This window comes from Epinephelus fuscoguttatus, linkage group LG4 (genome assembly GCF_011397635.1).
Source record: "Epinephelus fuscoguttatus linkage group LG4, E.fuscoguttatus.final_Chr_v1".
In the NCBI taxonomy this organism is placed as follows: Eukaryota; Metazoa; Chordata; class Actinopteri; order Perciformes; family Serranidae; genus Epinephelus; species Epinephelus fuscoguttatus.
In genome coordinates, this window is record NC_064755.1 from 16,196,725 (window position 1) to 16,211,253 (window position 14,529).

The 14,529-nt window shown below is 41.9% G+C and overlaps 1 protein-coding gene across 5 annotated transcripts in view; it reads right to left on the reverse strand.

Annotated features, from left to right (window-relative positions):
* srgap1a (SLIT-ROBO Rho GTPase activating protein 1a) overlaps window positions 1-14,529 on the reverse strand; it is a 96,501-nt gene that overhangs the window by 56,651 nt on the left and 25,321 nt on the right. For all 5 annotated transcript variants that reach the window (XM_049573400.1, XM_049573402.1, XM_049573404.1 and 2 more), the window contains exon 2: window positions 4,907-5,102. In XM_049573400.1, coding sequence (XP_049429357.1) covers window positions 4,907-5,102 — 196 coding nt within the window. The remainder of the gene's footprint in view (window positions 1-4,906; window positions 5,103-14,529) is intronic.

The following is a 14,529-nucleotide window of genomic DNA, read 5'->3' on the forward strand; positions in this document are numbered from 1 at the left end:
GCCGCAGCATGTTCTACACCTTCTTTTTATCCTCACAGACAAAGAGAGGAAGTCCCTTAACCAGACACTTAATTCTGGATAAAAGCCGCCTATTTAAGATGATCCCAGCTGTGGCTTTGGCAATATAAATAATTCAATGATTCCACTGCTCACCGTCTCCATGTCCCTCCCTGAACAAACTTTGCATAATACAGTATCTGGTTGTGTGCATGTGTGTGCGTCAAAGAAAGAGCCACAGAGACAGGGAAGAATGTTTGCCTATATTTGTTCATTTGTGTGTGTGTTCTGCAAACAACGACTGAAACACAAATGGACCAGGCAGACAGGACTGAATGGTTCTCCCACAGACTGCCGCCGCGGGCTGGACACCATGATATTGGTCTGTTTTGTTTTCTCACAGGAAAGAAAAAAGAAGACACTAGTGGGATTGAACTTTTTCCTCGCTGTCATTAAAGGACATTATGAGCATTTAATGTCCCCACTACAATCACTGGCAGTCACGGTCTTTTCTGCTGCGGCATTCCCTGACTCCCTGTATGCTATAGGCACCAACTGTTTTCAAAAAGCCATTATCAACAGTTCATACAGACGTGTTCCTCTTCTGACCAACATAATACACCATGTTGAACAGCGTGTGTTTCTGACTCAACTTTCTAACACCTAATTATCAAGTTTAACTGGGACTCTTTGCAGTTTTTTCCATTACTGCGCACTGCATTTACCACTGCTGGTAATGAAGAGGAAAAACAAACCTTATGGCAGAAACACACAAAGGTCTCTTCTTCATATGTCATTCTGAAGCCAGAGAACAAAGTCTGATGTAATTGTAGTTAATGTAGTGTTATATCACAGTCACACCATTGAAAATATAGCCTAATACATGTGATTTAAAAAGAAGAAGCGTTTTTGTCAAGAAAGTCAGGAGCAGCTGTTTAAATGGGTTTTTGCAAACAGGTGGAGACTATGATTTTCAACATGTAAAGTAAACCTGCAGCAGAACAAACAGCAGCAGCTTCTGACTGTGGCAAAGACACTAATGTGTTTAGAGGACGAACTGGAATAATATTGTGCTTATGTATCCCTGTAAACAAAATAAGCACACTTACAATCATAAAAATCTAGCAACTACACTCACATTTCAGAAAGTACTATTATTAAAAAGGAGATGTTTTTTTATCAGTAGTTTCTCGGGAAACTTCGAAGCTTCAATCTTTGCCATGTAATTAATCAATGTCCCAATCGTTATGTATGAATGCCTTATTTCTATACTATTATCCCAAAAATCCCAAATAGCCCAAACATTAAGAAATAGTTATCCAACATACACCGATTGGCCAAAACATTAAAACCACTGACAGGTGAAGTGAACAACACTGATCATCTTGTTACGATGCTATGTTCTGTTGGGAAACCTTGGGTTCTGACATTCACGTGGATGCCACCTGATACGCTCCACCCACCTAAACACCAGTGCAGACCATTGCCCCCCCTTATGGCAATGGCTCTCTTCAGCAACAGGGCCCCCCCCCCCCCCCTCCCCCCAACAGGACAATAAGCCATGCCACACCACAAAAACGGCTCAGGAATGGCCCGAGGAACGAGACAAAGAGCTCAAGGCATCGCCCTGGCCTCCAAGTTCCTTGATCAGATCCCGATCTGATCAAACATCTGTAAGATGTGCTGGTACCCCACCTCACAACTCACAGGACTGAAAAGATCTGAAAGTAATGCCCTGATGCCAAGACCAAAGGACACCCTCCAGAGGTCCTGTGTCCATGGTGTGGCATGTCGTATTGTCCTGCTGGGGGGACACTCCCATCAACCAGTGCTGTTGCCATGAGGGGGTTTACCTGGTCTGCAACGGTGTTCGGGTGGGTGGAGCATGTCAAGTAGCCTGTCAACCCCCAGTGGTTTTAATGTTTTGGCTGATCGGTGTAATCCATTATGCATCAACTTGAATTATCAGTTATTCTCGGAAAATGGCATTTAAACTTAGTGATAGGCCTAGTTTTGTGACTACGACAATTTGACCACCTGTGACAGGCTCACAGATGTGCTAGCAAGATGTCAAAAAAGTCAAATGTTTGGAATAGTTTCAAAATTTACAAAGATGACCCCCAAAAAGTCGAGTGCCAGATACGCAACAATAAAACTGGCATTTCACAAATCTGGCAAAATACTGGCATGGCAAATCACCCAAAAACTGTAAGTAACAGCTTAGCCGTCCTGCATACCAAAGCGTTCTTTTTTCTAGCTATTATTGCTAATGTTCGTGCAACCTGATTGCTAACAAAGTAGCTAATGGTTGCATTATTTTAGGGGCATCGACTGAAAACTGATGATTTTTTAAAATGCCCTCAGCTCTCACTAACCCCCACAACTCCACCCCAACCCCTTTCTGAAGCTTCGGTTAATCGTAGATACTTCAAACTGAAGCTATAGTTCCCCAAAACTGGTATTTGGGACAGCCCTAGTGTTTTCACAGGTCATTACTCTAAATAGGAAACTGTTTGTCAATTTGCTCTTTTGAAACGGGTGCACTAAAATAAAAGAGCATGACCATAGATATGAAGTCTTGACTGAGACAATGTCTATGAGTCTATAAAATCCTCCATCTTTACTTTAGAGTTAGTATCATCCTCCCCTGCTGTCTTAGTGTCTCACCACTGTTTTTTTTTCCAGACTCAGACACCGAAGTACAGCTCAACACAGGGCACTTCCCCTGAAGTAAGATGGATTCTTCTCCAGCAGTCCAACTTTCACTTTACCTCACTCCTGTAGAGGATTTTGGGCTGAACTCCTACTGTGCTGAAACTTTTTCCTCACTCGAAGGAGCACGAGAGAGACAGAGGCAGATTTAGATTTAGAAGACAACATATTGGTGGTGCAATGAGAAAACATTTTCATTCCACAACCAGAGGCCTAGCTTCTATCTCCAGTAGCAATACCTCCAGCTTGGTCATGAATATCAACAAACACAAATGGCAACATTCGCAGCTTAGTGGGAAGCCCAAATGGGATCAGGTCTTTGGCGGGTAGCAACATGGAGAGATAGAATCCACCTCTACCTCTGTGATGCCTAATTAGTGAAGATTCTTAGTGGCAGCTGAAACAAATATTCCATGTGTATTGAGAGAGAGAGGCAGAGGAACTGCATTCCTCCAAACAAAATCAACATGTCACACAAAATGTATATTAATGCACTCTTGACTATTAGAATGACATCTTGTCAACTTGTCTCAACATCAGTTATATAAAACAGTGTTAAAGAATGCAGCTCCACTGACAGCAACAGCAGTGCCCCCCTTTTGAATGCAGCCTGTCTAAACTAATTACACACAGATTTAGCTGCTCATTTTAATGCTACTTTAGTGTTTTGCAGCTCCGCCAAGCTAACCTGTCATATGAATACTGGCTTAAGGCTGCAGACAGAATGAAAACGCACTTTTTCACACCGCAGACAAGCCTGTCCAATGAAAACAATCTAGAGAATATGTAGAGCACAGAAGCCTCACTGTACGTGTGTTGTTTATGTGAATAAAAAAAATATAGGCCAAGAGATTTAAAACCCACAGGAAGGTTTTTAATGCTATTCAGACATCTTGTATTTGTTGAAGAAATATGCTCCTTGACATTTGCCAAATGTTTACCCTGTGAATGAAGTGACCCGACTGTACATCACGCGATGAAAACCACAGAGCGCCATACCAGAGTCGCTCCACCAGTTACACACATGGGCACACACAGCTGCTAGAGCCATTGGAGCTTCAGACAGAGCGCAGGGGCTATTTGCAGACGGCGAGGACAAACATACGTTTTATTTTCGTTCCCACCACGAGTTCAAACAATATGCTAATGTCTGCTCTTTCCATGAGCAGACTCCTGCAGTGTAATAAGGCCAAAAGCTACAGCACGCTTAACTGTGTCAAAATCCTCTGAAAGACTCTGAGTCAAACTGTGATGCACCACCAAGACAGGGTTACATAAAGAATCTCATTTCATTAAATCTTTGTTCATACATACTTCCACGGCCAGACTAACCCTCTATGACACAAAGACCATATTAAATTCAATGTTTAGTTTCTCCTTCCACTTCTCTTATACTTTTTCATAATGACACTGTTCTATTCTCAGTAAGTATGCAGACATAGGGCAGGGTTTAAAACGAAATACTCTTTCAGTATTGACTGAAATATGTCCAAAGTATAAAGTATCAAAATGTACATATTCATATTGCATTGTATATTTGGTCAATCTTCAAAAATAATTTTGGTATTGTTATTAGGGCTTTGAGATTTCTAATAGAGCTCAGAGACATGTCGAAAGAAAGCTAAAGGTCTCCCCAGAAAACATTTACTGTACTGTAGAGTGTTGTATTATGTCACCAAAAACTAAACGAATTATTCATAAAGCCCTCTGGCTGTGTTACTGTGACATAATGGGCTACAACCACAGGCTTTAATGTAAACATTACATAATGTGAAACAAAGCAATAGTTTCGATGAATTTCCTGTGCTGGAGAGGTAGACTCAGAAAAAGACAGAGCAGTCTGGCACTAGAATTTCATGATATTCATATTTGCAATAAAGAATCTTGAGAATGATTGAAAGATAAATGACAGAAACAAAAATAAAATGTCACCACTGAGCTGCTTTTCTGTGTTCATTTGACTGGCTCTGAATGTGAAATGAAGATTGATACAGCTCATCAGCACAATAATCACATAGGACAATGAATTTCAGTGAGACTTCTGTCTGACTGCCACAATAAAACATAAAAATGAGACCAGCAGACCAAGAATGTTGATCCTCACTCTGAGTAATGAGGAGTATTTTCAGGCCCATAAATGAACCCAGATGATATCACAAACAAACCGATCACAAATACTAAGACAGCGTCTCCTCACTTGTACTGCTGGTGATCCTTGGTGCTGCGAGTCTTTGCCATGAAGCGTTCGGCCAGTTTCTCCAGGTTTCTGGAGTATTCCATCTCAATCTCTGCCTTCTTCCTGAAGAAGTCCTGGAGGTCCTGCAGCAGCTGGACCCTCATCTCTGTCTGCTGGTCCAGACATTTCTGCTGCTCCACCAGCTGGGCTCGAATCTCTGAGGAGACCAAGGAAGAGAACAAATAGATTAGGATGGAGCCAGGACGTGAAGGCGGAGGAATGAGGTTCATATGTTCTCAAATTGGGGAATATCAGAGCTACACAAACTCTAGTCTTACAGGGTAGAAATACAGCTTACTGTAGCCATCATCCATCACTGTGTCTTTTTACATAGAGTTGATTTTGTTTCAAAAGGAAATCATCTTTGTCTGAGCACACACACCGTAGTAAAGAGCAGACAAAGCCAGACAGTTTAATGCTTCAGTTTGGCTGTAGATGATTAAATTTGACTGTTATCATCAGTTATAATTGCAACATACTTGAAAAAAGCTCTCAATTTGATAATTTCCCTTTTTCAAATCTTTACATTTTTAAAGACCATGAACCTTGACGGTGCATAACACAGATGTACAAACCAGCATGCAAACATTATACATCTAAAAAAGACAATCACCAAGACTTGTAGTTATAGTGCGGTACAGTATATGTACACATCAGTACCACAGAACAGCCCAAAGCAGCCTATTATCCCTTAGTTATGGCTCCTCTGAATGCTTGTAGAGATGTAAGGTTGGCAAAACTGGTCTCAGGTGTTTCATTAAGGCTGAAATATCTCCAGGATGAATGGAACCTGATTCCCATCACACCTAGAGTTACAGTAGAGACCAGGCTACACACACACACACACACACACACACACACACACACACACACACCTGCATCAGTGCATGCGACTGAAAACCCAAGCCACTTAAGTAAGCATAGGGGCGACAGCAGGCCTCACTTAAACAAGTTGGATGTGCAGGTAAATTACCCTCTGAGGTCCTTTCTGAGGAATCACGCCTGTCAGAGCGCCCCTCATTTAAATTTACATCATCAACATGACAACTGGGATCTAACACACACACACCAATACATGCACACGGTTGCACACAAATTGTTTCCTCCGTGTGTCCTCACTGGCCAAGGCCATGTATAATGGATTTCTCCTAATGGAAGGCAGCCTCGGCCAGACATCTTCAGCAGAGGAAACAGATTAATGAGGTGATTTAGAGCCACACGGACACCGATAGAGAGGGGTGCAGAGAGATTCCTCATATTAGAGGCAAAAAAACACCAAGGCTGCAACATGCCTTCACAAATTATTTGTTCAACTCACTGGACTAGGTGCCATTATAAAGTTAACAGCTTGCAAGATCTTAGTGGCTGTTTCTTGGCTCACCGACAAAATCTAGAAAGTAGCAGTAATAAGATCGGCTGAGCAGGACGAGGATAATTGTTTCAGGACAAAGTTAAATGTGCATCGTATTGTCCCCACTTATAGATGATGTGGTAATGTTAAAGCAAACACTAATATGTATAGATCAAGTGCTCAATTGAGGGTATTGCCAATATTTGAGGAACGCTTCAAACCTCAATGAGGCGTTCTCAAATATTTGTATGCTTTCTTAAACATTGGTCACTTTTCTTGAGAGAGAAAACCAGTGCTTTAACCGTTTATTTAATAGCGTTAAGCCTTCAGAGAAATCATCCTCATTCTGTGTTGAACGGAGGTCTAACCCTGTCCTCTTACGTTGTCTTCCAGGTTGTGACAGCAGCTCTGCCACAATTACCAGCTTGCTCAAAGTTACAATGCACCAGTTTTGCTTTATGTTCGTCAGCATTTAGAAACTGTCCCGTTGAGTGTCTGTCAGTCCCTGGCAGGGAGTTGCGACCGACCACATAGAATAATTTGGGTTTTTTGTGACCAATAGACTGTAATTTGGGCAGTGACTACTTTTCCTCATTTGACGACTGCAAGAATTGTCGCTGCTGACACATACTGCTTCCAACATACTCCTTCCATCTTACTGTATGTGAGCTGCTTGTGTAGCAGTCTCTGTAATTGTGATTTGCTGAAGTTATTCCGATATTAAGCCACACAGGACTAGCATTACCTGGGGAACTCTAGAAATTTGTAGTAAATGTGGGGGTCACCTGTGATCTTAATCCCATGCAAAATCAGCAATGTCCTATTTGTCAAGTAAAAATTCCACCGCAAATTACCTATCATATTTCGCCAAACACAGAGGTCGTATTATAATACCAGTCCCATGCCATTTAGCATCTCTGTGATTTGGGGGTTGCATTTAGGTTTTCGGTTTTCTCTGCGCCTCATTTCTGCCTCTTTCCTGGTCGAGACTAACAGAGGCTGTGCTGCTGATTATAAATGAATGTTCTGACAGCATTCTGGGTGCAGGAGGCTCATCTCACTACAGAGCATGGAGACCCATTTACAGAAAAAGCAAGCTAAAATCAATCAGGAGAGCGAAATCTTGAAAGATGATGAAATGGAAGTCTTGTAACAACATGAGGCAGAATCGGTCCTGCTCGTTTAACCAACATTTCAAAGAAGAAAGGGGGTTTACACCACTGGTAGTGCTGCGTAGTGTTTCTGTGTTGTATAGAGTGGAGTCATGAATGACTGTGTGCATCATATCAGGGGGGATAAAGTCAGTAGATTTAAGTAAAATACAGACTTTGCTTATCCCATGCAAATGCGCCACACTGAACACAGACATAGGGAGGTAATTTCTTTATCACAAGACAGGGCTTTAGAAATTCTTTTTGGCATGTAGCTGCTATAATTGTCTACCTCTCTGTTTGTGGCAATTGCACTCACTCTGACCACTTAATGAGCTGTAAATTTGAAGGAAGAATTATTTCTGTTTATTGCCATGAGAACCTCGGATTCTGTAGTCAACGTCACTGCAACTAGAGACAAACTAAACCAGAACTGGGGGAACCGCAACTGTAAATTGCGTGCTTGGCCAAGAGTTTGCATCTGACCAACCTGCTGTTTAATGAATACACTCATTAATATGGAAGTAAAGTGAACAGAAACAAAGATAAGTATTAAATGAGACAATTAGACAGCAACAGATGCCTTTGTGGAAAAAGCCAAAAGATCCCTAAGAGCCTTTATGGGATATCATCAATAGTTCAGTACATCTAGCTACTTAATGGCCAATCAGCTGATGACTCGATTAGAAAGCTTCCAGTCAAAGCAGGGCGAGAGCTGCATTCTGTATGTATGTGTGAGTGTGTTTGGGCACGTGTCCTTAATGCAGTAATCACATTACCAAAAGTCTCCGCTCTATTCATCAGCATTAAATGTTCTCACAGTCTTGATAAATTAACGATCTATGTTGGGCCTTTTAGAAACTGTTGATTATTTTTTGCATCTCCAAGTAGCAGCTCCTTCCTTCTGGCACTCGTGAGGAAATAAACCACTTAGATAGAGACAGACAGGACACAAGGGAGGCGTTCCAGCATACTAAATCTGAATAAATGCTTATCACGGCAGTTAAACTGAAATACAGAGAGCCATGAACATCATTAACAATAGGATTTCAACAGCAAAGCAGAGGCTTGACTGCAATCAAGAACTCAAAACTACAACATCGAGAACTCCGGGCCATTGACAAAACCAGGAGACCACCAATGAGCACTAAGAAGGAGGTCGGTTTTTAAATGTGACTGCATTAAAGTCCACCAGGCCTTTTTGATGAATGGGTAAACCTTGCAATTGCTTCCATCTCTAGAGGATGTGGGGATTAAAACAAAGCTACCATGGCACTGACACAAAGGAGCGTACTGGATCATTTAACACAATTACATTCATGACTGCACACGGAAACTCATTAAATCATTCATTTTCCAAGTCAAACACTGGCCATTGAAACTGCAGTGCAAAGTTAATGTATAAAGGAATTAAAAGGTAACTACCTGTCAGAGAAGATTTCAGGTTAACACTTCCTGAAACTAGGATGCATTATGAAAGTTTAAGGAAGCTCAGCTTTGACAAGAGTCAAAACATGATCATGACCACAACAAAGCAGATACATTTAGTAACGCATCTTCTTCTCTGTATTGCTGCCTTCCTTCCATAATGATGAGTGTTTTTTTAAACCAAAATCAATGTTTTTTAAAACTCTAAATGCGGGCACCGGCATGTTAAGAGGATGACTTTATGTCACCTAAAACTCTCTGTGATTGCTGATTTTGAATTTCCATGAATTTCCATGTAGTGAATCACACAACGCCATTCTTCTGTTTTCTGTTAGATTAATCTAAAATAGGGTTTAAATCAACAGTTACATTACAGCTGATCAGGAATCACTGTTCATTGGGGTTAACAGGTAGCATTTATTAGCCATGATGAAATCACAAGAAATAGGTTTGATTCCAGAAACTGAAAAATAAAGTGTGTCAATAAGGACAACTAAACAGTGTGAATAAATTGTCTGACTGATATAAACACTATAATGGCATCAGTGATTATCAGTGGGGGTTTAACCTGCAGAGACCCAACAGAGTAAAGATGGCATGATGCTCTACCCAAGATTTACATAAACATCTCTGCAGACCAACACAAAGAGGGGCGTAGTGGGTAACTGTAGGTCACAGAGGAGATCACATCACAACAGCGTGTCATGCGGAAATGCTTATCAAGCAAGCAGACTGGTTGAGCCAACTACTTGTTGAGATGGGTTTGAAACAGAGAAGAAAATTAATGTCAGTTTTAAAAAAGATGTACTGTGCGTACAAGCACAGAAGAAAGAGCCATGCAAATGTCTCCGAACAACACCTGTGCTCTACACAGAGCCTACACAGTAGCCAATGCGAGTGGCCTACGCCATTGTGAGCATTTATACTTGTGCAGTAATGTATCTGCTTTGCTCTGCAATTACACCTCCAAAAGCTAGTTGGTGGTGGAGTTTCTATGCCACTGTGTTAAATTTCTGTGGAATGACTTAATAGCAACAGTATGAAACACAAGTACCAAATTCAGCTCTATTATAACGAGCAGGGTTCACAGACAAAACACTTGTCATTCGCTAAACACGTTTCCACACAAATACAACATGCTAACATTATTAGCATAAGTCTGTGACATTTTACATTGAATAAATTAGCCTAGCAGAGTTTACCTCTACTCCTATGAAGGCCAGAACAACAGCAATGTTTAACAAAGGTAACCTTAAAAAATTTAGCTCCATTATAACTCACAAGGTTCCCAAACATAATAATTGTCTTACACTAGACACAATTTCCCCACATATACAATATGCTAATGTATTTAGCAAAAGCCTATGACATTTTACATTCCCAAAATTAGCCTGGTGGCTAGTGAACTTTTCTCTATACATACGTCTTTACAAATTATTGTGTCTTATCTGTGAAATAAAAGTAAATAAAGACTAATTTTCACTAAAGGACTTTATTTTCAGCTTATAAAAATAAACATGAGGTCTGCGTCGCCATGACATGTAGTTACATTTCTGGGGAGGTGCATGTCAGGCTATAGCATAGGCTACATGTCTACACAGAGCCTATGCTGTTAGGCACAGCGTTGATTCAACACAGAGGTAGAAATCCCGCTTAATCGTGAACATGACCTTAAATTATGGTCTGAAACTTACTTAAGAGAATTTATTTAATCCTATTGCAAATATTTCAAATGAATAAGTAAGCCACCTTAATGTTTGAGGACAGCCAAATTGCTCCCTTTGATCATACTTGTGCTTGTTCTGAATCCCCTGCTGCAGGCAATATCAGCTGTCTTGACTGGTTTCTTACAGAACGAACACAACCAGCAGACTGGTACACTGCACCTTGCACTTGTTTAAAAATCTCACCACGGTCATCCAAAGTTTTTCTCAAGTTAGATCCATCTCACTGTCATAGTGAGTGTTGCTCTACTATTACATGGTGCATTCCTGTCCTTCTGAGGTCATCTGTATGGTAAACACGTGTGGAGGCCTCTGCGCAGAGGGATTTGGGTGTGGGAGTGTGTGGAGGGGGAGCATCAAAGCCCTCTGTGATCCCTTTCAAACTGGGGAGCTGAGTGGAGATGAGAGCACCTGTGCACGGTGTTCAGAAATGACACTACGGGATATGGAAAGAAGCAACAGTGTAATGTTGCAGAAAAATAATAAATGTCACTCCATTTCTTTCTCTGTATCTATCTAACAAGGAAACAATCTGCCAAAGCTCCACAGGCTTTTATAACCATATTCAGGTACATGTTGACATGAGTGGGTAGGGGCTAGCGAGTTAAAGCGGAGCCTATAAAGTTGTCAGCAACAATTCCAGCTGACTGATGGACATCCAGTCAATGTGGCCCAGAATGCACATGATGTTGATACAGACAATGAGAGAGCGCTGTTCGGCTCTTTGTGGTGATCAGTTTGGACCAAAGCCCTTTTGTTTCTCAACTGGATGTTATCCAATTGCTCCTTTGGAGGCCACATTGCATACTTCCAATAACCCCATTCATGGCGACAAATATGTCCAAAGTTGCAGTTCAGAGTGGCTTCTGATTTGCCAGATAGGCCTGTTCTATTGTCAAAGAAACTGCCTCATAAGCAGGATGGGTACTGACCCACATTGTTGACCTCCAAAGAGAGAAACTGGACTTCAGTAAAAACAACTCACCCGCTGTCAGAGGCCCGCAGAAAAACATCTTTTTTCTTTCTCTCTTGAACTCAACGATAAATACGCTCTCCAATGATGCTCCTAATTAACCTTGCTATGAATCAATCTGTCTAAAAAGCATCTGTTACTTTGCTGAGTGCAGCAATGTATTCCTTTATGGGTATCATAAAAGACTACAAACTCTCAGAGAGTTTCTACAGTTTCTCCCAGATGATTACAGTCTCCACCAACCACTATCTGGGACATGCCGTACCACATCAGTCCCAGGGCTGCTTTTTCCAAATGCAGAGTGGCTCATCAGCTGCACCTGAAATAGCAGCTGAGGCCTGGGGAGGGATAATACAGGGGGGTGCCCAGCCCCGCCATCTGCTTCAGATCTTGGGTTCGGGACTGGGGGAGTTGTCCGTGCCTCTTCTGGAGGCTGGATACAAGAAAGGATAAATACCATCAAAGGTAATTACGAAATGGCCGATCAGTTTTTAACCGAGCACAAGCTTTCAATTACAACTGGAGTGGGATCAGATGCCAGGAGGAGCTGAACATCTACACTGTGTCTTCCTCTGACGTTTTTTGAGTATTCTGATAATCCAGCAAGGCTCTACTGCCACACTTAATTATAGCGGGGCAATCCTTCATGTTCTTACTTCTTTGATAACTGCATAGCATGTGGCATAAATTATACAAAACGTAGTTTCATCCAAGCATTGGACTGGCAAAAGATGGGCCTACCACGTTGCTAGTTTTAAATGAGCATGACTCACTGAGCAGTGAGTTGGTTTTTATGTTGAGTCGTGTGGTGACCATGGATCTGTTGTTTGATCTGGTTTATTTTCTAATGTCTGTACACATTTTGTTAGATGCTTTTCATAACAGACTATAGACTCATTTGCATTCCTGTCTGTCTTGTTGTTAACAGATTAATATGCCCGTGTGAAGGATTTGGACTTGAATACACAACGTTGAGATTAGATATTAAAGGGAAAGAGAATGCAGGAATGATCGTAAGTAGGAATGTGTGAGATATTAAGTTGGACTCATGCCTACGGCTGCATGTGGCACACACCTGTGCCAATGAAGCTACCAGCACAATCCACACAGTCACAGGGTTCAAGAGATTCTCACTGATGAAAACTGACGAGGCTCGTTCCTTAGCGTTCCCAGATGTAAAATACACGACTGCAAGCACTCTCAACCTCCATCCACCTCTCGTCTTCTCTCACCACCTAAAGCTCTCTTTGCCTTCTCTCTCCACTCTGTTAACGAGAGGCAGATGGATGTGAACTAAAGGCCCGCGGGGTGACTGACTCTTTACCAGCACTGTTCCACCAGGCTGCCATGGAGCGTTTTATCACCAGAGCATGGCATGCCAGGCCCTGGACCAGATGGGGAAACACTCGAGGGACTGATACTACGAGCACTGACGAGTGGCTTGTGACCAATGGAGGTAGACGCTGGATTTTAGGTGATTAAGAGATTAGACCTAACAGAATCATCAGAGAAGCAGACAAGAAAACTGTTCTGAAAAGTTAGCAACAAAAAAAAAGACAAAATTCACTAGAAGCATACAGCGTTGTGGCAACAAGTGATTGCATTCTGTTCCCTCAGGTAGTACTTGCCTTCATTGTGACCCTAAGGCTTTCTTACATTATGCCAGCGGGTTAGAGAATGAAATATGTAAGAGCATCATCAATTCAATAGTCCACCTGAACACACTTCTGTCATTATCTGCATGACAATTTTGTTGTGCTACAGTCACAGTACAAAAAGATGCCACAGACGGACACTGCTGCCCCAGGAACTTTCATCAGCTGGGAACTGGAGGAGTAATGTGGTGAAGCTCTGCAGGTCGAAGGTGACAGCAAAGCCAAATCTGGGCCTGTTCAAAGCGGGCTGCATTGCCATTTGATATAGAGGCATCAGTATTAAATTAAGACTGTTTCATAACCATTAAAAACTCCTTGAAGTCTTGTTAAATAGCAGTCCACTTCCATGTTTGGGTACAGCTGATGCGTACTGTATCAGAGTACACATGAACCATACCCAACTACAGATCGCTGTACCGTGTCCGGGTACAGTACACAGTGTTCACACTAATTAAATGAACTAGACTTTAGGGTCAAGAGTGATCAGATCCGGGTTGGTTCCTGATATGAAAGCCCCCTGAGACTCTGAGACTGTGAGATGACAGCATGCAACTAGTAGCTCAATAGCACCAGTGTTTGCCAGACTACGCCCACTGGTCAGCTGACCACAAAATGCTTGCTACAGTACCCCATAGAGTCTCCAAGATGAGAGACCTTTCTACATTTGCCATCCTGACTCATTAGGACCACTAAGTGATGATGCAGAGAGTCACCCACAATACACTTGTGATAAACACTGCAGTGACTAAGCTATAGTGATCATGTAGTAATCTTGTGAGGGAGGACTTCTGTAATGACTTCATTACGATAGTGGGACCAGTAAGAAATTCATCATGTGCTTGGTATGTCAGACATTGTTGGTCCTTACCACCCCCTCTGCCTTACATCTGGGCATGACTGCTAGAACGTGTCACTGATTCCTGTGTGGTTTTTATCTGTGATCACATCACTACTCAGATTATATTACTAATATCGAGGTCTCATTCTATTTACTGATGTGCTGCGCTGCCTGCTCCGTCAGTGATAGAACACATAAAGCACTGAAAAGGTGACAAATCCCATTTCTGGTTGAAATAAAGCTGTCAGGGACACAGTTACGATACAGACCTGCCAACAAGGCTGAACAGATTCTCTCCGATCACATAAAGCACAGCCAAACTACACACTGCACACTGCCAGCTTTACTAAAGCATTTTATCTCAAAATATTACAGAGCTGGCAATGTGATCCCCATTACAACATCTGACTGACATGTTAGCAGCTTCCAAAACCACAGAGAGAGCTCCAGTGGACTGTAGGCTA